The sequence below is a fragment of the Cebus imitator genome, unplaced genomic scaffold (assembly GCF_001604975.1).
Source record: "Cebus imitator isolate Cc_AM_T3 unplaced genomic scaffold, Cebus_imitator-1.0 Scaffold132, whole genome shotgun sequence".
NCBI lineage: Eukaryota > Metazoa > Chordata > Mammalia > Primates > Cebidae > Cebus > Cebus imitator.
In genome coordinates this window covers 933,864-958,548 of record NW_016107447.1, presented here as the reverse complement: position 1 = coordinate 958,548, position 24,685 = coordinate 933,864, and the positions used below count along the sequence as shown (strand labels likewise).

Sequence of the window (24,685 nt, the reverse complement as noted above, 5' to 3'; positions counted from 1 at the left end):
TGAGCTAGTGTATTTTTCAGATGCATCCCAAGAAATAAAAATGTTCAATTCAATGATAACACAAGAAACCTAAAGCTATAGGAAGAATGGACCGAACAGACAAATGAAGCCTGAAAATAGCCACATCTTGCTCTGCTTCCTTTATCTGATGGAAGAAATGCATGAATTCTTACACTAAGACTGGCCTATTTTTCTTTGTAAGCAGCATTTGTCAAACTAAATGAACAATCTATCTAAGCCTACAGACAAAGAAGTGAATTCATAAGTGACTATTTTCCGATTATTTTTCTTTGAAAAATGCTACATAAAAGCAGAAGGAACCAAAAAACCCAAATGTTCATCAGCTGCTGAACAGATAAACAAAATGCAGTACACACATGCAGTGGAATATTATTCAGCAACAAAAAGAAATATTGATACATGCTATATAACATGGATAAACCTCAAAAATATTATGCAAAATGAAAGCCATTCACAAAAGGCCATATATTATATTATTCCATTTACATAAAATGTCCAAAAAAGGCAAATCTATAGAGACAGAAAGTAGATTAATGGTTGCCTGGGGGTGAGAGGAGAATGAGAAGTGACTACTAACAGGATTAAAGTTTTTTGAGGGGATGATAAAAATGTCTGGAATTTAATAGTGCTTAAAGTTACCACACCTTGTTAGCATCCCCAAAAATCACCGAATTCTATGCTTTAAAATGGCAAATTTTATGACATATAAATTATATCTCAATTTAAAAATAGTGGCCAGGCATGGTGGCTCATGCCTGTAATACCAGCACTTCAGGTGGCAAAGGAAGGAGGATGGCTTGAGGCCAGGAATTCAAGACTAGCCTGAGCAACATAGTGAGACACTGTCCCTACAAAAAAAAAATTTTTTTTTAATTAGCAGGGCATAGTGGTTCACACCTGTAGTCCCAACTATTCAGGAGGCTGAGACAGAAGGATCACTTGAGCCCAGTTCAAGACTGCAGTAAGCTATGATCATGCCACTGCACTTCAGCTTGGGCAACAAAGCAAGATCCTGTCTCCAAATTAGAAAAAAAAAAAAGTAGAACTTTAAAAATTAGATTGTGGTGATGGTTGCACAACGCTGTGAATAAACTAAAAATCATTAAACTGCACACTTTAATAAATTGTATAGTATATAAATTATATGTCAGTAACTCATTTTTTTAAAGCAGCAAGACACCCTTCCTTTACTCTTTGCTCTTATTTCAGGATTCATACGAACTAAAACAAAATGCTTGGGTAGTAACCTGGAAAGGAGCATGACCAAAGACTGAAGCCCACTGTTCCACTGGAATGACCATCTACAAGACCTTAAACTTTATGACCTTCAATTTCAAGCCTTTATTTTCCAGACTGTCACTAAGTAAACCACAATGGTCAACCTACTATTTCTTTAATTCCTACAATGAATCTTTTCTACTTAAATCGTAATTAATTCTGTGCAAACTAGAGAACTGGGCAGAGCCTGCCTTTTTTTCTGTTTCATGCATGAATATTTGCAGGGAAAAAACTCTGGTAATCCTGCAAATGTTTTCCTCTGGCTTGGAATAATATGCCTTAATGTGCAATTCTTATCACAGCGTTTGTTTGCTTTTTTCTAACATTTGTTATGAGTGTGTGGTTTTGGATTTTGTTTTTGTTACCAGGCACTTAAGTGCCTTACATGTATCAGCTCATTTAATTACACTGGTCATTATCCAAGTAGCTGTGTATGGCCATAAATATTCCTTTAAATGTCCTTTGAAACCACTAAGAATTGCTGGAATCATAAGTTATAAGCATTCCTGGAGCCCAGAATAACTCTTCCAGTTAAGCATTTTTGGTAATTGCCTCTATATGAATTGACTTAATTTCTGGGCAATGGTGCTCTAGCTGTTTTAATTCTGGTGAACTGAAATATATCAATTCAAAGGGATCTAAATCCAAAATTCAAAGGGTTACTAATGAGCTATAGAGGCAGCACATCTAAAAAAGATTTTTTAAAGTTCACAGGTGAAAATGGTCCACATCTTGTTTCTCGCAAGATTTCCTAATTGGTCTCACCCTTTACAGTCTTTTGAAACTCCATTTTATCACTTTCCTAGTCAAAGTGTCTTCAGATACCCTATTAACAACAGAATCAAACTCCTTACTTTGGAATTCAAGGTCTTCCAAAATCCAGTTAACACCCACATCTGCTTCAGCCAACCGAATACTGAAAACACGTAACTACCCTTCTGACTTGGCACCTGCCTTTAACATTCTTCCCCAGCCTTCCTGCATATCTGAGTCCTTGCCTTTCTTTTCACAAATTCTTTAACATTTTTCTATACCACTTACCTAGCATTGGTCTTTAGTATTTCATTACCTTCCTATGTAGAGGTCCTTTCTACTAAGTTGCACCATTATCAAATACTATTATTTGAAGCACCTAGGGTAATGATCTATACATAAGGAATTAGAAAGAACAATTAGTGCTGTACACACGCCATAAGTATTAGATAATGATAATGACAAATGTCATCTTCCCCTTTTAATCTATAAGTTCCTGATAGCAGTGAATGTTTCATTTTGTTTCTGTACTCCACATATTAATGACACATAGTGCCTATCTAATAAATGCTTCTTGGTTGGCATTAAATATTCATTTTTAACAAATACTGATTCCAAGTTGATATTTCTAAAGCATAAATATTTGAAAAGAATCATCTGCTTTTTCTTTATAGGTCCACTTAAATTGATATTTTAAAATGTATCTCCATTTTCTTGCTGAACAAAAGAAGTTCAGAACAGCAAGCTTAAAGCACCACAGAAATACTATATTCCACTAACTGATCCACAAAGATTTATCTGCCTCTTAGGCTTAAGGACCAAAGAATATCTTTTGTGATTCACTTTCCTTTGTTCTTCATTACCATTATGCCACTGCCCTCTCTTGAAACAAATGTGTTTCCCCCATGGCTGTTCTTGGCTCTCCTTTTGCCAATATAACTATACCAGAGCAGCTATCTTTCAAAATACATAGGTCTTGAGCCCTTCACCCAAGTCACACTGAGATCTGGTATTTTCATATCCTAAAATGTGGTCTGGCAGAGTGTTCTGAATGAATTTTCAGGCACCAGGAGTCTGTGCTTTTTGGCTGATCTCAAAAGAATCAAGACTACTAATGGTTTCCAAAGATAAAAGTGGGCCCAACATCTGGATACAATAAGAAAAACTGCACAAACAATTAGGATTTGGTCTCCATTCTGGCAGAACAACCTTGAATTATTTTTAAAACTGTGAGAAAAATCTAAGTACCAAGATGTCTGCTCTTCTATTGTAAATCTCACCCATGAGGGAGCAACTGATAAAATGCACAGTGAACCACCACGATTATCTTTCAGGGATGGAAAAAAAACCCAGTTGGTAATAAATTCCGCTGTATTAAGATAAGAGGCTGAAACTTTACAAAAGAAGGCTCATGTGTATCTAAAGTCTGGCTCTCTTTAAAATCTGTCATCTTGTATTCTGAGCTATTTAACAGATTTTAAAAACATGTATCATCTTACGGCCAAGGAATTTAAAACACACAAACACACATACATGCACGCACGCACACACACACACACACACACAAACACCACACACAGAGACACACATAGAGGCTCCCTCTCTCTTCTTGGCGCAATGGTAAAATGTCACTGAAACTGACAAATGACCTTCCTTTAGCTCAACTACGTTCATGCCAGCACTCAAGCATTCTTGGGGTGGCACTTACAAAACACCATTAATACCAAGAGTAAAACTAAAGCATAACTTTCAAGAGAAAACGAGTTAGGATGAAGAAAAGTAGTACTGGTTGAAGAAATGTTTAGGTCCAATGAAAAAAACACCCTCATACATTAAAAGACTCATTTTAATACCATTTCTGAGCATTTACACACTAAATATTTTATATACATAATCTCATATCTCAACAAAACTACAAAATAGGAATTTTTGTACCCCATTTTTTTTCAGACTAGGAAACTGAGGTTCAAAAAGGAAAGGACTTGACTAAGGTGACATGGTCTATAAGACCCTAAGCAAAGTTTCAAGCCAAAGACTCTGATTCTAAAAATCAACGTTGACTCCGCTAATCTTTGTCCTTCCCTTGCCCTTACTCAGAGATAGGGTTCTAACAAAAACCAAATGTTTTAAGCTTTAGTTTTGGGGTGCATAACTGCACTTATGCTATCTGAAACTCTCATATGATGCTAACCATGAGTGACAAGCATACATGAACACAATACTCTGATGATAGATGTTTAAATCCTGAAGCGATTAGAAATTGGACAGTGAGGCTACTGTGGTAAAAGAAGTGTTAAAATACTTGCAGTACTTTATGTCCTAATTACTGTACTTGCAAATGCCATCATCTGAGTCACAGAGAATAAGACAGATAACACACAAGGGAGGCAATGTTCTAACAACCCCTTTCAAACTGCAGATGGAAAGAAAATAGGCTCTGAGTCAAGAATTTCTATCTTATGCAGCTCCAAAATCAGTATCTGATGGGCGGTGCTGAAGTAAAATCGCTTTGACAATGATTTTACTGGCCGTTCACCTGATTTCAACATGAGAAAACTCACAGCAACACTAGGTGCCTTCATGAAACTGAGGACTTTCTGAGGAACTATAAACACAATGTTTTTACCACATAATACTGTCTCAGTAATTTAACTAAAGCATGTTTCTGAGTTGCCCTAACTTATGTCATTATGCTTTCAAATTCTATTTCAAAGAGATTAATGTGGCTGTTGCTCTAGAAGAAAAATTAGAATCTTATGAACTAAGTACAAATTTTAAAGAGGTATCATCAACTCACTCCCTTCAATTCACTGAACCTAATTTGAAGGCTTGAGTCAGGGGAAACACTTTAAATTAGTAATCCAAATTCTGCCTCCCATTGACCTATTAAGCCTGGAGATGAAGAGGGGTGACCAGGGCTATGCATCTCTTGGGAATGTGGTAAGGATGAGAAAACCATGACATCGCCAATGTATCCTAAGAGGGAGAACCGCTACATGTCAAATCTTTAGTGGATGGGTACATTAGATGACAAATGGCCATCCTTTGGCATGTCATTTTCTCACAAGGGACAAAAGCATTTAACTGCTAAGCTATAATCTGGGCAAATCAAGCTACTTCAGTGGCTCCAAAATGTTTTTGTTATCTCTCCCTCTAAAAATATATATATATTTTTGTTTTTGAACATAATTTACTTTTTAAAAATTTAATAATGTTTTGAAAGTTTGGATTCTTTCTATGTCAAGTATAGAATTAATTCTTTTCATTTTATTTTATTTTATTTATTTTTGTGACAGAGTCTTGCTCTATCACCCAGGATGAAGCGTAGTGGCATGATCTCAGCCCACTGCAACCTCCGCCTCCCAGGTTCAAGTGATTCACCTGCCTCAGCTTTCTGAGTAGCTGGGATTGCAGGTATGTACCACCATGCCCAGCTAATTTTTTGTATTTTTAGTAGAGATGGGGTTTCGCCATGTTTGTCAGGATGGTCTTGAACTCCTGACCTCAAGTGATCCACCCACCTTGGCCTCTCAAAGTGCTGGGATTACAGGCATGAGCCACTGCACCCAGGCCCTTTTCATTTTAGCTCTAAATATTAACATCCTATTTCATAATGATCAACTAAAACACAGAAGAAATTCTCCTCCTTTAAAAAAAAAGTTTGTTTGAAAATAGATAATGGTGAAACTATTTTTCTGCATAGTAAGATAAAAGAAAAAGAAAATATGTAATTTAATATAAAACACGGAAAATATGTACAAAATTCCATCATTTTCACAGTACTACCAATGGTATTCAGTGCCACCAACATATTACTTTGGATAACATACATTAATAATACCAAAATTAAACAAATCCACAACCACACAGTGACAATTTTAACAAATCTCCTTCAGAAACTAAAAGATCAAGTATCAAAAATTGGTAAAGAATAGACAGTTAGCAACTGATTGCTAATAATGTGGATTCCTGCACCAAACAATTAGAAAATACATTCTTTCTAAGGCACACAAAACACATTTAATAAAAATTAATAACATGCTAGGCCACAAATGTCTCAAAAAACAACCAAGAACTGATATAGCACAGATCACATTCTTCAACTGCAATTCTCTAAATTAGAAATTTAAAATAAGCAGTTTATAAAAATCATACATTAGCTATTAAAAAACACTTTTGAATAATTCATGGGTTAAAAAATAAATGTGTATAGCACAATCACCACACATTGGAAGAAAATATTTACAACATACCACATATGAAAATGTATGGAATATAGCTAAAACAGAACTAAAAGAAAAAGTTACAATGTTAATTGAATGTATTAGTAAGCAAGAAAATTTAAAAGCTAAGTATTCAGGTCAGGTGTGGTGGCTCACGCCTGTAATCCCAGCACTTTGGGAGGCTGAAGTGGGTGTATCACAAGGTTCGGAGTTCGAGACCAGCCTGGCCACTATGGTGAAACCCTGCTTCTACTAAAAAAAATACAAAAAAAATAGCCAGGTGTGGTGACATGCGCCTGTAGTCCCAAGCTACTAGAGAGGGTGAGGCAGAAGAATCGCTTAAACCAGGAAGGCAGAGGTTGCAGTGAGCTGAGATCACGCCACCGCACTCCAGCCTGGGCAACAGAGTCTCAAAAAAAAAAAAAAAGCTAAGTATTCAAATTTTTAAAACAACAAAACAACATCAATTAAAGAAATTTTTTTAAGTAAAACCTCTTAAACTAAAAATAGACCAAAACTTATTTAGCCTAGTAAGGGGTATCAACCAAATTCTGCTGCAAAATCAGATTCGATGTTAAAAAATTCCAAGACTTTAAAGTGAGCAGCAAGACAAGAACTCCCACTACCAGCTCTACTATGCAACAATGTATAGGACATCTTAAGAAAAAAAAAAAAAACCTTGGCCAGGTTTGGCAGTTCACACCTGTAATCCCAGTACTTTGGGAGGCCAAGGAGAGAGGATTACCTTCACCCAGAAGTTCCAGACCAGCCTGAGCAACACAGGGAGATCCCATCTCTACAAAAAAAAAAAAAATTCATGGGTGTGATGGCACATGCCTGTGGTCCCAGCTACTCAGGTGGCTGAGGCAAGAGGATTGCTTCGGCCCAGGAACTCAAGGCTGTAGTGGGCTAGGATTGCGGCACGGCATTCCAGCGTAAGACAGTGTCTCCAAAAAAAAAAAAGAAGAAGAAGAAGAAGAAAACTATAATCATAATTGACAGACAATAGGACTGTCTCCATTTTTTTAAAAAGAAAATCTCCAGAAAACCTGTTACAATGAATAAAGCAATCCATAAATATCTACAGTACTTGCCTATGGAAAAAAAATGTTAGAAACAAAAATTTTCTAAACTATGCCATTTGTAATAGCAACAAATAAGTACCTAAAAATAAATTTAACAAAAAGCCCTGCAACATCTTTGTGGATACAATTACAAAATTATCTAAGAATATAAAAGATAGACCAAACGGATCGAAAGATAAACCATGTTCATGCATAGAATTAATACAGAGACGGCAATTCTGCCTAATTAATCTATGTATCCAATGCAATTAAGTCAAAATTCCAGTAGTATTTTATAAAATTGTATATGCTAATCCTAAAATTTATATGGGAGAGGATGGGTGCAGTGGCTCACACCTATAATCCCAACACTCTGGGAGGCTGAGGTGGGTGGATCACAAGGTCAAGATATCAAGACCATCTTGGCCAACATGGTGAAACCCTGTCTATACTAAAATACAAAAAATTAGCCGGGCGTGGCGGCCCACGCCTATAGTCCTAGCTACTCAGGAGGCTGAGGCAGAGGAACTGCTTGAACCCAGAGGGCAGAGATTGTAGTGAGCCGAGATTGAGCCACTGCACTCCAGCCTGGTGACAGAATGAGACTCTGTCTCAGGAAAAAAAAAAAAAAAATTATATGGGAGAATATTGATATAAATTTCAAGAAGTAATCTGTGATAAAAAGAAAAACAAGGAGGGGATGGGAAATCTATTGTAGATAAATGGTCAAAGAAGGATTGAGAAGGTGATAGGATCAAAGACCTAAATAGAAGGAGAAAGCAAGTCTTTCAGACGGAAAAAATAAAACAGACTACTATAGCTCATATTGCAAACAAAAACAAATTCCTAATGTATATCAGGAATATATGTATGTGCCTGTGCGTGTGGGTGTGTATACATATATACACATACACTTTTACTGTAATTTACTATAACATAAGCCTTAGTCCTGGTTCCCAACAATTTGACTTAAAATATATATATATATATATATATATATATATATATATATATATATATATTTTGAGACAGCATCTCACTCTGTTGCCCAGGCTGGAGTGCAGTGACACGATCTTGGCTCACTGCAAACTCTATCTCCTGGGTTCAAGCGATTCTCCTGCCTCAGCCTCCCAAGTAGCTGGAACTATAGACTTGCACCACCACACCCAGCTAATTTTTGTATTTTTAGTAGAGACAGGTTTTCACCATGTTAGCCAGGGTGGTCTTGAACTCCTGACCTCAGATGATCCACCCACCTCAGCCTCCCAAAATGCTAGGATTATAGGCATAAGCCACCACACCCGGCCAAATTCCTGATATATTAAAGAAAGTTCTAATTGTGAACAGTAAACTTTATAACTTTTAGAAAAAAAAAATTGACTTATTTTTCAGACATCTGTGTCACAAACAATTTCTTAAAGATAACACAAAAAGCATAACTGTTTAAAAAAACTTAGATAAATGTAACTTCATGAAAGTCGCTAAGAAAAACTCAGCAAAGTTAAAAGCATGAGGCACAAGCTAGGAGAAACTATTTACAATGTACATAACTGGCAAAAAAGTAGTACTCAAAATATAAAGAAAGGCTGCAAATCAATTTTTTAAAAAAAGGAAAAAGGGCAAAGGTTATTCCCAAAGAAAGCATGAGAGTTTTATGTAGTCAACATAAAAATAAGTAAAGTTAAAACTGAAGACACCAGGTGACAAAAGCTTTAAAATATCATTATTAATATTTATTTGATACATAAAATAACTTTCAAGTCAGTTCTACACAAGAATTATTAGTTTTAAAATTTATTCAATTACTCAAATAAGGCCACTTTAGCTGATTACAGTTTAAAAACTATATGCATGGTACCATGCCACAGCAAAAGAATACCAATTGTGTCAAGTACACTGAGAAATCTGGGAAGGGAGAGAAAAAGTTACTATTTTGAGATGTTTTGGCTGACTTCTTATTTGAACTTCGCCAAGTATGAGGTATCCAATCTGCCAACTAAATAAAATAAAGACATTGCCCTAGTGTGTCGCTGTGGTTACTTAAAATACACTTAAAAATAAATAACGGTCTGTTCTAGAATAAAGCCTACCTTTATATGAAGGGGATTTGTGAATTCAAATGAGAACACAATTATAACCCATTAACTTGTTACAGAGCTCCCTCTGCTGGCCCAGAGAAAGCACAATGTTCCTAACAGGGACACAGACCCTGTCATGTCACTTCAATAATGTGCCCTGCTGTTCGGGGAGGTAAACAGGGTTATTCTAGAGCCCTTATTCAAAAACAAAAACAACAACAAAAACAAGAACATATCTAGAAAAATAGAAGAAGCCTTCCAAAATCCCCAATCTAATATTTTATCCAGACAGAGGTTTCAAAGTAATGTGGGCCATGGTTTGCCTCTTTCATTCTTATGAGTTATGTTTGAAGTCGCTTAAAAACAATCAAATCCCACCCCACCTTAATCCTTTCCCTCCAACTGCAATTGGACTCCTTTCTGTAGATTTAGATACATACATCCAAAACAAATTCCCTCAGAGATAACAACATCATTGGTTTATCAGAGGCATGCCCCCTTTGAAAACTATCCTTTCCTTCTGGAAATCCTGGGGGCATATGTAGAGGAACTGGTTATTGAAACAACCAGCAAGGAGTACATTACTACAAGCTGAGACTTACCAACATATGATCTGTAACATAAGCCTTAGTCCTGGCTCCCAACACTTGATAAAGGGGCTCTGCTAGAAGTAGTATAATCTAATGACTGAGAACATAACCTCTAAATCAAACATATCTGGGTTCAAATTTTGGCTTTTCTATTACTCATTATATAATCACAAGCATGTTACTTAATCTCTGCAATTGATTTTCAACTGCTATTAAACAGGGAGTGGTTCTGTTTACCACACAGCATGGTTGTAATGATTAAAATATGTGAAATGCTTAAAGGATAAAGCACAGTGTGTGATATATTAAGTGCCTAATCACTAATAATTATTATTAGCAGTTATAACATCTATCCTATTAAGTTACATATAATAAATAATTGAGAAGTCCTTGTCAGAGCAATCAGCAAAAGAAAGAAATAAAATGCACTCAAAGAGGAAAAGAAGTCAAACACTCTCTCTTCACTGACAATATGATTCTAAACTTAGAAAGTCCTAAAGACTCTGTCAAAAGGCTACTAGAATTGATAAGCCCCTTTAGTAAAGTTTCAGGATAAAAAAATGTACAAAAATCAGTAGCGTTTCTATACACCAACAATAGTCAGGCTGACAGTGAAATCAAGAACACAATCCTACTTACAATAGCCACGAAGAAAATGAAATATCTAAAAAATGCAGGTAACCAAGGAAGTGAAGGATCTGCATGAGACTACAAAACACTGCTGAAAGAAATCAAAGACAACACAAATAAATGTAAAAGCGTTGTATGCTCACAGTTAGAAAGATTTAATATAATTAAAATGGGTATACTGTCTGAAGCAATTTACAGATTATATACTATTCCTATAAAATTACCAATGGCATTATTCACGGAATTAGAAAAAAAATTCTAAAATTTATATGGAACCCAAATACTCAGAGAGAGAACCCAAAAAGAGCCCAAATACTCAAAGCAATCCTAAGCAAAAAGAACAAAGCCAGAAGCACTGCACTATCTGACTTCACACTGTACAACTATAGTAATCAGAATGCTATTCTGGTACTGGTACAAAAACACACATAGACCAATGGAACAGAACAGGACACTCAGCAATAAAGCTGCACACCTACAACCATCTGATCTCCGACAAGGCCAACAAAAACAAGCAATGGGTAAAGGACACCCTGTTTAATAAATGGTACTGGGATAACTGACTAGCCATATGCAGAAGATTGAAAGCGGATCCTTACCTTTCACCATATATAAAAATTAACTAAAGATGAATTAAAGATGTAAATGTTAAGACCTCAAACTACAAAAATCCAAAAAGAAAACCTAGGCAACACCCTTCTCAACATTGGCCCTGGCAAAAAGTTTTTCGCTAAGTCTTCAAAAGCAATTGTAACAAGAACAAAAATTGACAAGTTGGGACCTAATTAAACTAAAGAGTCTCTGTGCAGCAAAGGAAACTAACAACAATGTAAACAATCTGCAGAATGGAAGAAAATATTCCCAAACTATACATTCAATGTCTAATGTCCAGAATCTATAAAAAACTTAGAAAAATCAACAAGCAAAAAACAATTCCATTAAAAAAATGGGCAAAGGGCATGAACAGACACTCCTCAAAAGAAGACACGCAAGTGGTCAACAACACATGAAAAAATGTTCAGCATCACTAATCATCAGAGAAATCCAAATCCAAACCGCAATGAGATAGATATCATCTCATGCCAGTCAGAATGGCTATTAATAAAAAAAAGTCAGAAAACAACAGATGCTGGTGAGGCTGTGGAAAAAAAGGAATGGTTATATACTGTTGCTAGGAATGTAAGTTAGTTCAGCCACCGTGAAAAGCAGTTCGCTAATTTCTCAAAGAACTTAAAACAGAGTACCATTCAACCCAGAAATCCAATGACTGGCTATATACCCAAAGGAAAATAAATCATTCTACCAAAAATGCACATGCACTCATGTGATACGAGTTTACCACTGCCTTATTCACAATAGCAAAGACATGGAATCAACCTAGGTGCCCATCCATAGTGGACTGGATAAAGAAAACACAGCACATATATACCATGGAATACTAATACTATGCAGCCACCCATGGACTACTATGCAGCCAAAAAAAAAAAAAAAAAAAAAAACTGCAATTATGTCCTTTTCAGCAACATGGATGGAGTTGGAGGCCATAATTCTAAGCAAACTAAGACAGAAACAGAAAACCAAATATCTCATTTTTCACTTAGTGGGAGCTAAACACTGGGTACACAAGGATATAAACATGAGAATAACAGACATTGCAGACTACTACAGGGGAGAGGAAGAGAGGGGAGAAGAAGAAAAAGGACTGAAAAACTACCTATTGGGTACTATACTCATTACCTGGGGATAATATACTCAAGTATCAAACCTGCACATATACCCCCTGTTTGTAAAATAAAAGTAGAAATTTTTAAAATAAATAAATGAATAAATAATTGTTTCAAACAAACAAAAGCCATCCCTGAATCTCACTGAAAGACAGTAGCAGAATCACCATAACTGTGATGAGTTTTCTATTATGGCTCTAATGCCTATTAATATCATAGGCAACCAAAACAAATCAGAAGCTCTGTGGAATGAAGAGAGCATAGACTATGAAGTGCTTTCAATTTCCAGCTCCACCACTTACTAGCCATGTGACCTTGAACAAGTTAACAATCTCTCTGAACCTGTTCCTTTATAGAGAAAATGGAGAAACACCATCTCTGTAGACAGTTAATGGAATGAGCTGAAGTGCTAAGGCCTCCCCTCCTGTTATAAACACACAGAAATTCAAGACTTAAAAAACAAACAAACAACAACCCATAGCACTCAGAACCAGAAAAGGAAAACTTTCAGATGCCAAAAGCAGGAAAGAAACCCACAGCACTGAGCTGAGTGGCCTACTGGAAAAACCAAATCACAAGGACTTTTAGCTTTAAGGCTGATGTGTAAATGGCAATCAGGATAAGGCAGAAGGAAAAACATACCTGTAAAGGGGGAAGCCAGAACTCAATTCCCAGTATAAAGATAGGAGCCAGGACAACACTACCCAGAAGCTTAAGATGGCGGCTTAGAAATGGCTTCTGCTTAAGTAGGTAAGAGGTAGAAAAAATCAGCTTCTAGAAATACAATCCCCTTGGCTGTACACCACAAGTACAATGTGGAATTGAGAAATAATCTAAAGACTGCTCTAGAAAGAAATACCCCATAGAGCCCTAGGGATGCCTGTATAACACAAGGAATACAAAGGATCTCCAAGCAAAATAATTCTCACTAAAGATAAGCTCAAAAACAAAAATTACAATGCAAAAGAAAAAATATAACAGCATGAGAGATAACAGACACAATAAATAGCAGAAATTAGACCCAAAGAACACAAGATAATAGCTTGATCTGAAAGATAATTTTTTAAAAGGGAAATAAAAATGTTCAAAGAGATAAAGAGAAAAAATTTGTAAAACAAGCCCATAGCAGTGGAATGCACCTGTAGTCCCAGCTGCTTGGGAAACTGAGGTGGGAAGATGACTTGAGCCCAGGAGTTCAAGACCAGCCTGGGCAACATGGCAAAACCACATTTCAAAAAAAATGAAAGAAATGAAACAGAAAAAAGGAGAAGAAAAAAGAGAAACCAAAGAGAATTTTCCAAAACTGAATAAAGTCTTGGGTTTGTAGACTGAAAAGTATAGAGCCAGAAGCAGAATCAGAAGAGAAAAAAAGTCCAACGTAGAGACAATAAGTTAAAACAGAAAAGATTCAGGAAAATTAAAAAAAAAGAGAGAGAAAGGTCAAATTATCTACAAAAGAACAAGATTGATAACAGAACTTCCATCACCACGAATAGACATCAGAAAATATCAAAATGATCCCTTAAAAGTACAAAGAGAAAATAAGAGTCAACTTAGAAATCTATGTCTAGGTAAACTATATTCAAAAAAGAGAAAAATAAGACTTTTATTAGCCATAAAAATTATAAAAGTTTGCTACCCATTATACCCTACTGAAAGGAGAACAAGAAAAATTAGCCCAGAAGATAAAGCATAAGCTAAAAGAAGCAAAGGTAAACAAACATATTAGTAGCTCACTATATTCATAAATTGTATTGACTCTAAATAATGATTATAGTAGCTAATGTTTTTAAAAACCTGGTGAAACCAAAGCAATACACAATAACAACAAAATACGGGAGAGGCAGTTTGAAAAAAAGGCAAAATATCTTAAATTCTTTTTCTTATTCAGGAACAGGATAGAGATACTGATTAACTTTGGATACATTTATTAGGAAAGTAGAAATTTAAGTAAGCACATAATTATGCATACACTTTGCCAGCTGGTAGAAGAGAGTGGGGAGAGAGGATTTAGGGGAAGAGAAAGGAAGTGATGGGGGTGAGGATTCAATCAATCAAACAGAAGGAAAGGAGAAAAAAAAGATTTCATGACAAAAATATCAAAAGCAATTGCAACAAAAGCAAAAATTGACAAATGGATCTAATTAAACTAAAGAGTCTCTGCACAGCAAAAGAAACTATCATCAAAATGAACAGATAACCTACAGAATGAGAAAAAACTTTTGCAATCTACCCATCTGACAAAGGTCTAATATCCAGAATCTACAAGGAACTGAAACAAATTTATAAGAAAATACAAACAACCCCATTAAAAAGTGAGCAAAGAACATGAACAGGCACTTCTTAAAAGATGATTTTTTTTTCTTTTTAGGGCTAATCAAGTGAAACAGTGGTAGTGAGAAAAACAAAGAAAAAACTGGTTGTGGCCAGGCGCAGTGGCTCACAACTACAATCCCAGGACTTTGAGATCCAAAGTGGTTGGATCACTTGAGGTCAGGAGGTTGAGACCAGGCTGGCCAACATGGTGAAACTCCATCTCTACCAAAAATACAAAAATTACCTGGGCATGGTGGCACACACCTGTAATCCCAGCTATACAGGAGGCTGAGGCAGGAGAATCACTTGAACTCAGGAGGCAAAGGTTGCAGTGAGCTGAGATCGCACCACTGCACTCCAGCCTGGGTGACCAAGCAAAACTTCATCTCAAGAAAAAAAACAAAAAAAAACTAGTTGTGATCAATAATTGTAAACACCACCACACTCGGACCAGCCAACGGTTATAATTTTTTTTAAAGACTTTTTTAGAGGCCAGGCACTGTGCCTCACACCTGTAATCCCAACACTTTGAGAAGCTGAGGCAGGCAGATCATCTGAGGTCAGGAGTTTGAGACCAACCTGGCCAACATGGCGAAACCCCATCTCTACTAAAAATACAAAAAAATTAGCCAGCTGTGGTGGCATGCACCTGTAGTCCCAGCTACTCAGGAGGCTGAGGCAGAGAATCGCTTGAATCCAGGAGGTAGAGGTTGCAGTGAGCCAAGATCATGCCACCGCACTCCAGCCTGGGCAAGAGTGAGACTCCGTCTGAAAAAAGAAGGACTTTTTAGTGAAATTTTAGGTTCACAGCAAAACTGAGAGGAAGGTAAGGAGTTCCCATACCCCACATACTCACTGCCACACATGCATAGCCTCCCTTAACAATTATAATTTTAATTTCCAAGGATAAACATTTCAAAGAGGTTCAAATAAGGAACTAAATCAAAGTCTATCTAGTTTCACCAATTTTAACCTCTGGAAATTTCAGTTCTATTGTCATTAATTATATAATTTTTATAAATGTATTGACAATTAGAGCTATAAGGGGCAATAAAAACAAACAAATTTAATACTTATTTAATTTTACTGATTAGGGCACTGGGGCTCACAGGAGGAAAGTGAATTATCTAACACCACGCAGGTCAGTATCTGAGCCCAGGCTCGTAATGTTAAATATTAAATCAGGTCAGGAGAGGTGGCTCACATCTCTAATCCCAGCACTTTGGGAGGCCAAGGCAGGTTGATTACTTGAGACCAGGAGTCCAAAACCAGCCTTGGCAACACAACAAGACCCTGTCTCTACAAAAAATTAAAAAATTAGCTGGACACACCTATACATACTCCCAGCTACTTGGGAAACTGAGGTAGGAGGATAGCTTGAGCTCAGGAGATCAAGGTTACAATGAGCTGATCACACCTACTGTACTCTAACCTAGGAAAGAGTAAAACCCTGTATGTTAAAAAAACAATAATAATTTAAATAAATACTTAAAATCAATTTTAAAGAAATGACATGACTGAGATGTGCTTTAAATTAATTCATTTTACTATATTCTAGAGTTATTGTCAGAAAAAAATCTCACCCAAAATACCGCTGATGTCATACTATGTCCAGTAAATCAGGACTTTGAAATCTGTATTGCCTTAAGAATCTTTTATTCCCCTTCTTCCTCTCACTGTTTTTTATGGCCTTAAAAATGAATACTTTTACAAAGCGTTTACTATTTGTTTTTTGGTAAGGTGGGGATGAAATAAGATGGGCAGTGAGTTGATCATTGCTGAAGGTGGGTGATATAGGTCCATAGGGGTCATGATATTATTCTGTGTAACTGTATGTATGTTTTAATTTTCCATACGGATAAATTTAAGTAACTCCTAAAACAATAAGGAATTTTTTAAAATCTCAAAATAAATGGCAAATCAGTCAATCTGTAATCCAAAACTGAATTATAAAACCTGCAACAGACTGTGAATAAATTGTATTTAATGTTACTCAGCCTGTGACTGCTTAGGTTTTTAAATAGTTCTCTTCACGATTATAATAAAAGATGCATGCTTCTCATCAGACATGCTAAAACTATCCAAGTTCGGAAACTGAAAAGAATAAACAACTCATTGAATTAATTACCATTTGAATTATGAAAATCACATTTTGGAAAAAAATTAATTCTTTAAATAAAAATGGGCAGAATTCCTGAACACGTGCATGCACAACACATGCTAACAGGTCAGCCTAGTTGTATTACACGGTGATTATAATCATCTACATAATTAAACCCTTTAAAACAAGTAGATGATTTAGCACTCAGAGTCAATGAAAAGAACTAGAGGTCAGCAGCTCATTACTGCAAAATGAACACTCCTAATAAATCATACTGGCTACTTTTAAAACACGAGGGGAGGAGAAGGGCAATCTAGTACATGGCGTTTAGTTGACAATATCACCAAATGCAGTACTTTTAGGGTGCTTTAATCTTGAGTTTAGGGGATAAAATGTAAAGCACTACGAGCACTGAGTGACATCAGAATTTCACTCTAAGACAGGAGCCGAACACAAGGCGTCAGGCCTAGTCACAGGCAAAAAATGATCAGTCAGATATGGAAAGAAGCAGATTAGTTTAAACTAGAAGAAACTAGATAGAACTTTTAAACTTGTACAGTCATCTTTCATTGACTGACGGTGTTGTTAAACTTAGGTTAGACACAGGCTGTCATGAAAATAAACTGATGATATATGTACAGTAAATAACTCAGAATGTCATTACACCTTGACAGGAATTACGCATCAAACAATGCATGTGATTGCCTCCAAAGATCAAGGCAAGGAGAGAAAAAATGATAACACTCAACGAGAAAGTGGCTACTCTGGTTCAAAAGCAAAATCCTTTCTCACTGTTGATGCTTTCCTCTGACTCCATAAGCCAGTTTCCCACCCCCGCCAAACCTCCTGCCCCCATCACAAACCTCCAATGTTTACACACCTTTGGTTGTGACAAAAGAAAGAACTCAAAGCTAAGCCTACATGAACCATAAGAATCTATTTTCTCTGAAATATGTATACTTGGTATGAGAAGTCAGTGATTTACTCAAAGCCTTACTCTTCATAGTCCCTTCCTCTTCCTCATCCTCTGCATTGATCACCATGGTGCCCAGCTGTGATGGTAACGTGTCATCATGCTCAATCATAGTATTGGCTCCATCAGTCATGGTGCTGGCTACTCGGACAGTGCCCGTCTCATCACCCACTGCTCGAACCATCGTACCAGAATCCATCTCATCTTCTTCCTGTAAAAGGATAAAATCTCAAATTGGGGCTAATTTGACAAAGGACTTTGAGTTTCCTGAATAACTACTACTCATCTTAGTGCAAATATTTCAGGATTTAATACTTATGCATTAAGTATTAATGCATAAGTATTAATACTTACTCATCTTCTAGAAATGAAAGCACTGTTACTTAAGCAAAGAAGACAAATTTATCCATGTGAAAGCAGTGTATCTAGCCCTAAAGGAATTCCTTCCCTACTCTTCTTAATAGAGTTTTGCAACACAGATCTAAGAAACTCATGTGAACATCTTTGTAATCTCAGGTTTGTGAGGAAGTCTATAATGTTAAACCTACATGGTAAGTATGGATCCCAGATTCCCCAAAAGGACACGAAAAGCCAAGTCTCAGACCTGAGCATTCTCTCTCTGAAATAAAAAGTTAAATTGAGTAAAAGATATGGGGCAAAAGAATGAAATTTAAAAGTGCTTTAGAAAGCACTGGGAAAAGAACAAGCACAGATACAGCAAACCTCTAGCATGCCTTGGTCCAGGTTAGGACATAGTTAGGCTGGAAGAGTCTCCAGCTCCAAGTTGATCCAATACCTTCGACTCATCTTACCTGGTTTGGCAATCATAAACTAACAAGTATCAATGCCTGAGGCCTACAGCAATGCCTGCCACTCACTGAGTTTTCTTCATCGTCCTGGTCCACTTCCCGCTGCTGGGATTCCTGGCGTTTCAGTTTCACATCCATGGCTTCATTAATTAAGTCTCGCAGTATTGACACTCCTTTGGCACTCTTTACAAACGGGTGCTTAAAGAACAAAGTAGAAAATGCTGGAGACAGTTTATATGGGAACAGTGCCAAAACAGTACCTGGAACACAGTAGGTACTTGATAACATTTGTTGAAGCAATCAATGAATCTGATCTTTCTCTTCACGCTTCGGACAACAGCTAAACCACACTCACTTTATAACTCTGAGCAGAACAAATTCAGTCTTTACCCAGCTTTTTCAGCCTGGCTGAAATGCCTGTGCCATTTCCCTCTGTCAAATCTAGAGATTCTCAATAGGGAGTATCATCTCCTGGAGGAAGTTGTGTAAACATGTTGGGAGCATGTTATAGCTGTCACAATGTTTGGTGAGCACAAATGGCCTGGGACACTAGCAATTCTGCAAAGCACAGAACTGTTCTGCACAACAATGAACTGTGGCAGACTCTGCACATCTTTCAAATATCTCAGGGTGTGTACACACCTTAGTAGATAATACTAAAAACATTTTTTCAAGAGATATGCAAAAACCTCAGTGATTTGCGAGGTGATTTTAAAGAGGTTAGCTTAATGAAATAAAGAAATTATTTAGAAATCACAGAAAAATCTCTTGTTCGTTCTATTCACTATACTGTAGCATTTCCAACTACACATTTGGGTAAAAAGGATTTTAGTGCAAAAATGCAGTTACTGCAGAAATAGTTCCTCTACTTTTCTTAATAGAGTTTTGCAACATAGATCTAAGAAACTTACGTTTCTTAGAAAACTGATCATACATATGTAACAGATTTTGACCCAAATATTATTCAGTCATGAAAGACATTTGAAACAAAGGTATACTGCTGAATTTCATTAATAAAAATTGCTTTAAAAGCTTTTAATATTAATACCATCACATGTTTTTATTTTGTCTGTAGCACGTGGTAAGAAATCTATGCTGTGAAAGTTACATATGGAAATTACTTTGGGGGGATTGCCTGTTGTCTTCCAAACTTATTCCAATATTGTCCCCATTATTTCTTGGCAATCCATTCTCTGTTCTCCATCATCTATCAAAAGATATGATTTCCAAGGCCCTTGTAAGAACTCCAGAAATTGAAAGTATACCTCAAAACATGGTCAAATTACAATACAGGAGATACATTTCCATAAAATTTTGTCATTACCCTATCCAGGTAGGAAAATAATTTGGCAATCCACTTAGAAATAAGACCCAGCTCATTTGCAGTAATATCATATTGCCTTGTTCTTTCCGCTTAGAAAATCCGTAAGACCGTATACTACTTTCTATAATCAGAGACAAATAAATGTGGCCAATTTTTTTTTTTTTTTTTTTTTTTGAGACGGTCTCGCTCTATCACCAGGCTGGAGTACAGTGGCGCAATCTCAGCTTACTGCAACCTCCATCTCCCGGGTTTAAGCAATTCTCCTACCTCAACCTCCCAAGTAGCTGGGACTACAAGTGTGTGCCACCATGCCCAGCTAATTTTTGTATTTTTAGCAGAGACAAGGTTTCACTATGTTGGCCAAGATAGTCTCTATCTCTTGACCTCATAATCGCCTACTTCAGCCTCCCAAAGAGCTGGGATTACAGGCGTGAGCCACCACACCCAGCTAGTTTCTGATTTTCTTACGGCTCTTAAATCTAAATTCATTCATGACGTCAGGCACAGGTATCTATTTCATCATGCCTGCAAACTGGGTCAGGCTGAAGTATTTGCACATTGACAGCCATATTATTTCATTATAAATTATTTTTATTTTTCTCCATGACATCATAGACAATATTGATTCTTTTTAAATTACGGGCATAAAAAGGTTTTATTATCTGAGTTTTATTCCAGAAAAGTAACGAGAGTTTTTAAATATATGCATTGGTTATAAATAGGGGGCACTGGCCATCTGAAATGGCTGCAAATGGCCTAGCCCAATTATGATAGCAGATAGTTACCAAGTTCATACCATACTGTCTTCAATACATGTGAACATTGTTCAAAGTAACACACTTTAAATGTATCGTTTAATCATCACAATATATAAGGCAGATACTGTATCCCCATTTTATAGGCCACAAAACTTAAAGAACAGAGGTTAAGTTATTTGCCCAAGATCACAAAACCAGTAAATTGGGAGCCAGAATTAAAACCTTGGCAATCTGACCAGAATCCAAGCTCCTAAACACTAAGCATATTGCCTGCCACATCCGACCTATCCTTCAAGGGCCAGACCTAGAAGTTACCTCCTCCAGGAAAGCACTTTTAGCATCTCCGGTCCAAAGAGGCCCTCTCCTACCCTGAACTACAACAGTACCCACCACTGATCTTAATTCTTTGTCAGGCTCGGGTAGACTTGATAGTACCCCTGCTCTGGAATAAAAAGACTCAAGTTCTAATACTGACTGTGCTATTTACCAGCTGAGTGACCCTAAAGGAGTAAACTTCTCTAGGCCTCCATTTTCTCAACTGTAAAACTGAAATAATACTCACCCTTCACAGGATCTATGTGATGGTTAAATGACACACGTGCAAGGTATGTGGCGCACAGTAGGTGCTCACTAAATGTCAATTCCCTTTCTCTAATCCCATACTGCCCTGTATTTTCTTGCATTATTATCTGGTTCGATGATTTAACATTCTTTTCCATGTCTTTTCTACTCAAATAGATTCAAACCTTCCTAGAGGAAGGGAATGTCTTAAATTTCTTTTGCTTTTTGAGACAGGGCCTCACTCTGTTGCCCAGGCTGGGATGTGGTGGCACTATCAAGCCTCACTGCAGCCTCAACCTCACAGGATCAATGATTCTCCCACCTCAGCCTCTCAGGTAGCTGGAGCTACAGGCATGTGCCACCACACCCGGCTAATCTTTTGCCTTCTTTTTGTAGAGACAGGGTTTCACCACGTTGGCTGGTCTCAAACTCCTGGGCTCAAGCAATATACCTGCCTCATCCTCCCAAAGTGCTAGGATTACAGGCATGAGCCACCACACCCAGCCTGCCTTATACTTCTTTACTAACTCTATGTAGGTAATCTCATGGCATCTTTTGGTCAGTGTGTAAATGAAATGGAGAGAGGCAGCATCACAGGGTGATTCATACCTGCAGGAGCTGAGTGGCTGTGGCTCTCTGCTCAGGGCTCTTTACAAGACACTGCTTCACAAAATCTGTAAAGTTATCTGACCACAGCTCTGGTTTTCGGAATGTGGGAGGAGGATTTGTAGGAATCATGAAGATTGCCTGGTTAGAACAAACAAACAAAAAGATATGGTAAAAGAAAAGTAATGCTCCAATAAAAAATACATCTGGAATTACATTTGGAACTTAGTAAATGATCTTTCACTTATTCACTGAGAAGCTCACCTAAATTCCAACAGAAGTCTAAGCATTTGAAAGTACAAAGACTGACAGTTAAAGAACCTGATATAGCTCCCTCTTTCCTTTTCCCTCTCTCATATATGGGTCTTGTTCCCTAAACCTCACAACATCAATCAAGCTTTATTATTATTATTATCATTATTATTATTATTTCAGTAACCACAGTACATTGCCTTTCAAAGTAGAAAGGCAAGACCTAAGAGTATGTATATCCTAAAGATAACCTTGGCCCCATAGTTGTCAAGTTTCCCTGCCTTTAAAAGTTACTACCACCCCTAGATGACAGCAGTAATTACAAGGAGGTCATCAACCAGAGGTCCCAAAAATTGCAACAGAGTCATTAACCTCCAGACTAAGCTAAATCAACACAAGTGTAAGGGGAAAAAAATTAAAAATTGGTCCACTATGTTGCAGTTACATTCTACTATTTCAAAAAATAAAACTTATTTATTAAATTTCCAATTTTAAAAAAGTCATGTGTTTTGAAAAGTAAAACTCTTTACAAATAAGCAGCTTAAATTATGTTATTTAAATCTAAAATTGTAACTAGTAAATCTCCTCACTCTTGCACCCAAAAAAGAGGGAGCACTTACCTTGGGAACATGAATTTTTTTTAAAAAAATCATTAAGTCTTTTAATAGATATAATTAATCAAAGAAGAGGAAGAGCTGGGGAAAGGAAGGATAGAGAGGACCACAGAGGCCCTCAGGAAGACAGGGTTGGGGGGTCTTAACAACAGTGCTTTGATGAGGGGTGCTGGGACAGGTAAAGCCTGAGAACTGTTAAGGGTGTGAGCACTGGAAGAGTTTTACTGGAGATGTATTCTATGGGCTCTTAACATTCTAGAAGGAGATGGAGGTTGGAGAGTACATAGCCTCCAGATGAAAAGAACCTGAGGATCTATGAACCAGAACTTACAAATTCAACACATATAGCAGCCAGGCAGAAGAAAGACAAAAACTGAATGAGGCTGGGTTTCAGTGACATGAGTTTAAAAATATAGTTTGCTTTCCTCTTAACACCATTATAAGAAAAATATTATAGAAATACTGTAATAAGTGGCAGCTAATACTTGCTGACATAACAGGGAATCATGGAGACTGATAAAGTAGAAAGCTCATACTCTGTATTAAGGAGACAATCGCTATTCAGCTCTAGTGAATGTTGACATGTTAAAATGTGGTTGCCTAAACTATTCAAAGTGAGAGAGAGAATGTGTGTGTGTAGCACAAATCAAACTAAGCATTTCTATGGCCTATGTCTTACCAGAGGGCTATCAATACACAACCTCTGAAATGAAGAGGGGTGGAACACAATTAATGACTACAACTAGAGTCAGACGTTTATTATCTATAGTGACGCTTATGAATTACACATAATTCAGTTATTGTTTGCAACCTAACCAAGTAAGCTATCAAACTAACTTATTTATTTATTTATTTATTTATTTATTTATTTATTTTGAGACAAAGTCTCACTCTGTCACCAGGCTGGAGTGCGGCGTCATGATCTCGGCTCACTGCAACCTCTGCCTCTAGGGTTCAAGCAATTCCTCTGCCTCAGCTTCCCAAGTAGCTGGGATTACAGATGTGTACCACCATGCCCAGCTAATTTTTGTATTTTTAGTACAGACAGAGTTTTGCCATGTTGGCCAGGCTGATCTCAAACTCCTAGACTCAGGTGATCCATCAGCCTCAGCCTCCCAAAATTCTGGGATTACAGGTATGAGCTACAATGCCCAGCCTGAACTAAGTTTTTAATGATGATCAGTAACTAACCATCCTCCTGGCTTTCTGTCCACTTCCTTACCCTCATTGGATGGATATCAGCATAAGGGGGCTTTCCTTCAGCCATTTCTATGGCAGTTATTCCCAGGGACCAGATGTCTGCTACACAGTTGTATCCAATTTCCTGAATCACTTCTGGAGCCATCCAAAATGGTGTTCCTATCACTGTATTCCGCTTGGCCATGGTATCCTAAAATAGAAAGAAGAGAGACCAATACTAAGCTTAAAACTACTGAGGTGTCCAGAGAGGAGAGGTCTACAGAAAAAGAAAAGAGACTTTTCCAACAATAAAAAAATGCCTAGCACTTGAAATACCTATAAAAACCATACTCTACAGAAAAAGAAATACCTTTAAAAACCATACTCTAAAAAAGAAATACCTTTAAAAAAAAACCTTTAAAGGTAAAAAATAAAAAACCTTTAAAGATAAAAAATAAAAAACCTTTAAAGGTAAAAAATACCTTTAAAAAAATCATACTCTAAAAAAGAAATATCTTTAAAAACCATACTCTACAGAAAAAGAAAAGAGACTTTTCCAACAATAAAAAAAATGCCTAGCACTTGAAATACCTTTAAAAACCATACGGTGGCTCACGCCTGTAATCCCAGCACTTTGGGAGGTTGAGGCAGGCGGATCACCTGAGGTCAAGAGTTAAAGACCAGCCTGACCAACATGGAGAAACACCATCTCTACTAAAAATACAAAATTAGCCAGGCATGGTGGTGCATGCCTATAACCCCAGCTACTCGGGAGGCTGAGGCAGGAGAATTGCTTGAGCCCGGGAGGGAGAGGTTGCGGTGAGCCGAGAT

General features: G+C 37.0%; 1 protein-coding gene across 2 annotated transcripts in view; it reads right to left on the bottom strand.

Annotated features, from left to right (window-relative positions):
* Nucleotides 1-24,685, bottom strand: part of STK4 (serine/threonine kinase 4) — a 105,338-nt gene that overhangs the window by 52,900 nt on the left and 27,753 nt on the right. For both annotated transcript variants that reach the window (XM_017541199.2, XM_037742994.1), the window contains exons 6-9: nt 23,898-24,065; nt 21,813-21,950; nt 18,630-18,758; nt 17,776-17,962 (exon numbers count right to left, since the gene is read on the bottom strand). In XM_017541199.2, coding sequence (XP_017396688.1) covers nt 17,776-17,962; nt 18,630-18,758; nt 21,813-21,950; nt 23,898-24,065 — 622 coding nt within the window. The remainder of the gene's footprint in view (nt 1-17,775; nt 17,963-18,629; nt 18,759-21,812; nt 21,951-23,897; nt 24,066-24,685) is intronic.